The sequence below is a fragment of the Chaetura pelagica genome, unplaced genomic scaffold (assembly GCF_000747805.2).
Source record: "Chaetura pelagica isolate M959 unplaced genomic scaffold, ChaPel_1.0 scaffold10, whole genome shotgun sequence".
Classification (NCBI taxonomy): Eukaryota; Metazoa; Chordata; class Aves; order Apodiformes; family Apodidae; genus Chaetura; species Chaetura pelagica.
This window is the reverse complement of record NW_009952263.1, coordinates 10,249,390-10,252,723: the sequence shown is the minus strand read 5'-3', so window position 1 is coordinate 10,252,723 and position 3,334 is coordinate 10,249,390. Positions and strand designations below refer to the sequence as shown.

General features: G+C 41.5%; 1 protein-coding gene across 1 annotated transcript in view; it reads left to right on the top strand.

Annotated features, from left to right (window-relative positions):
• The window catches only part of EVX1 (even-skipped homeobox 1), a 3,314-nt gene extending 2,247 nt beyond the window's left edge, over positions 1-1,067 (top strand). Inside the window, exon 3 of the mRNA XM_010007640.1 lies at positions 537-1,067. Coding sequence (XP_010005942.1) covers positions 537-1,067 — 531 coding nt within the window. The remainder of the gene's footprint in view (positions 1-536) is intronic.
• Positions 1,068-3,334: the final 2,267 nt, after the last annotated feature.

Here is a 3,334-nt window from a genome sequence, read left to right as displayed (position 1 = left end):
GGGACACAGCTGCCAGAGCCATCCCAGCCAGCACCGCTAATCCGGCCTCTCCCTAGCAGATTATTTTTAATCCTCCTTTCTGCCCAGACCAAACTTGGCTTAGCTCTTGGGGGAGGGAAGAGCAAACCAGTGGCAGATCTTCTTTTGAACTCGCTTTTTGTTTCGCCTTTTCGAAAACATTTGCACGTGAAAATAAAACCAATAACAATAATCCCACGTAGTTCTGCCAGCAAAACGGCAGGAAGGAGGCAGAGCTGCTAGGTTTGCCCGGAGCCTGGGCGGGGGAGGGTCAAGAGGACAAGCCCTAGCAAGAAGAAAGGAAAATAAGCACCCTAAAAGGGTTAGTCCAGTGGGTCTCCTTGTAGATTTATAGGGGCTCAACGGATCTCTCTGTACGTGATGACAGCTTCCCCTGGGCGGGAGAGCTGGCTCCGGTCTGCGCTGGCTGGCACACCCGGTCCTGCCCCGGGACAGGGGCCGGTGCTGTCGTGCGGAGCGGCGGCGGGTGACGGCTCTCGCCTCCCCTCTCCCCGCAGGTTTGGTTCCAGAACCGCAGGATGAAGGACAAGCGGCAGCGCCTGGCCATGACCTGGCCCCACCCGGCCGACCCGGCCTTTTATACCTACATGATGAGCCACGCGGCGGCCACCGGCAATTTGCCCTACCCGTTCCCGTCCCACCTGCCGCTGCCCTACTACTCCCACACGGGCATCGGAGCCACATCGGCCTCTGCCGCCACTCCCTTCAGTACTCCCCTGAGGCCGCTGGACACCTTCAGGGTCCTTTCACACCCCTACCCGAGACCAGAACTGCTGTGCGCCTTCAGGCATCCCTCTCTCTACCCCGCCCCATCCCATGGACTCAGCAGCTCGGGGGGCAACCCCTGCTCCTGCTTGGCTTGCCACAGCGGCCAGTCCAACGGCCTGGCGCAGAGACCCTCCGGATCAGACTTTACCTGTTCTGCCACAACCAGGACTGACTCTTTCCTCACTTTCACGCCCTCTGTGCTGAGCAAAGCCACCTCAGTTTCCATGGACCAGCGAGAAGAAGTACCTTTAACGAGATAAACCTTTGTCTCAGGGTTATTAAAAACTCGTCCCTTTCGCGGGCTTCACTTCGAGTTAATGTACCTACAGCCGATGTTTATTTAATCGTGTTCTTTCCCCGGAAGTGGACACCTACGGAAAAAAAGACTAAAAATAGCTCACTCTCAAAAGGATTTACATTTCAAGGGAGAAAAAAAAGAAAAAAAAAAAAAAGAAGAAGGAAAGAAATGAGTAATGATTTATCTCTGAGAAGGATTTTGGGCATAGAACCGAAAGAAAGAACCCAAACGAAATACACTCCGGTAAAGTATAGAAATTAGCTGGCAATTTCTATTCCATGGATAGACTTCTTACCAAGGGGTGGGGCTTTTGGGGGCCACAGCAACAAACCTTGTGCCCAAACCTACGAGATGGCGAAAGAAAATCTGAAATACTTGAAAGAAACATTATCTTGATAACGAAATAGCTTGTGCGCATGAAGAAAGCAAAGACGTAATCTACCAGATTGTTCAGAGAATAAAAGCAACGAGCAAGCAGCAAAAACAAAAGGTTTCTGGATTGCAACTCAACAGTATCATCCAGTTGTCTCTATAGAGAAAAACAATGCTTTACCCTAAAGAAAAACTGTCACCCTGTACTTCACTGTCGTGGTTTAATGGCATACTTTACTCTCCCTTTTCTCCTTCGTTTTGAGCAGAAATCCAGCATTTCACTTCCTTTTTAATTCCAACTTTTGTTTTTAACAGGCAGCCTGAAATTGGCAGGGAAAAAATACGAGCTCCTTCCTCTTTGTGGGTCAGAGCTATTTGTCCTTTAAATAACAATGTCCTATTATCAGTCGCTGAAATGTGCACACACTGATGAAATTAGCAAGTGATGTATATGTAAAGAGGGTTTTTGAATATCGAATGTATAATGCTCTATGAGCAGAGACCCCGTGCCAAACGCTAACAAGCCGCCAAGGGAAGAGATTAGGTGACAGGGAGCACAACTCCTTCAGACAATCACCAGTCTGTAAATTGGAGCAAAGGCGATTTCCCTTCCTTTGTACTTCAGCCTTCAGTTCTCTCATTGACTTTCCTTCGCTGCTTCTTCTGTCTTTTTTTTTTTTCTTTTTTTTTTTTCTTTTTTTTTTTTCTTTTTTTTTTTTCTTTTTTTTTTTTCTTTTTTTTTTTTCTTTTTTTTTTTTCTTTTTTTTTTTTCTTTTTTTTTTTTCTTTTTTTTTTTTCTTTTTTTTTTTTCTTTTTTTTTTTTCTTTTTTTTTTTTCTTTTTTTTTTTTCTTTTTTTTTTTTCTTTTTTTTTTTTCTTTTTTTTTTTTCTTTTTTTTTTTTCTTTTTTTTTTTTCTTTTTTTTTTTTCTTTTTTTTTTTTCTTTTTTTTTTTTCTTTTTTTTTTTTCTTTTTTTTTTTTCTTTTTTTTTTTTCTTTTTTTTTTTTCTTTTTTTTTTTTCTTTTTTTTTTTTCTTTTTTTTTTTTCTTTTTTTTTTTTCTTTTTTTTTTTTCTTTGTTTTTTTTTTCCTTTTTTGTTTTTTTTTTTTTTCCTTTTTTGATTGTTTAATTCCCTCTTTGGGTTTTGTGTCTTCTTCCCCACCCCTAGCCTTTGCATTTGTATGTGTCCTTCACATTGGTCCCTCTTATTTCTGCAGTATTTTTTCCACAAGACTCCCCCACCCCCCGTCTCCTCTTTCAGGTATTTCGAAAGGAGGTGACATCATTGCTTTTGCTTGGATTTCTGTCAACCTAAAATTTAAAAAACACGGACACAGGGCTGGGTAGTAGTTTTGGTTTTTTTGGTTTTTGTTTTGTTTTGTTTTTTTTCCCCATAACAGGAATTGTTTGTTTCATTCTGTTTTAAAATAACCCAAAGAACACACTGCCATAATTTGTTACCCTTTCGGAATAAAACTTAACAGCAACAACAATAACATACCAACAACGTAAAAACAACAGACACATTTTAACAATATATCTCCCATGTTTTTATTGTGCTTGTTTAAAAAAAAAAAAAAAAAAAAAGTAAAAGTGTTGCTTAAGACAAATTCACCTTCCTGCATTTTCTGGTAGTTGCAGTTCAACCAACAGGAAAATAAATGCTGGACAGAACGAAGACGTGTTGACACCTCCGCTATCTACTTTGTGTTGAATTGCTGAGAAGCCCCTGCCTTATTGTCACGTCGGAGACTTTTTGTCCTTAGGACAGGGAGTGAATAGTAGTGTTTCCCTATAGCTTACGGAGAGCAGGGAAGACTCACGGGCGTGCCAGGATATATTTTTCCAATTAAAAAAACA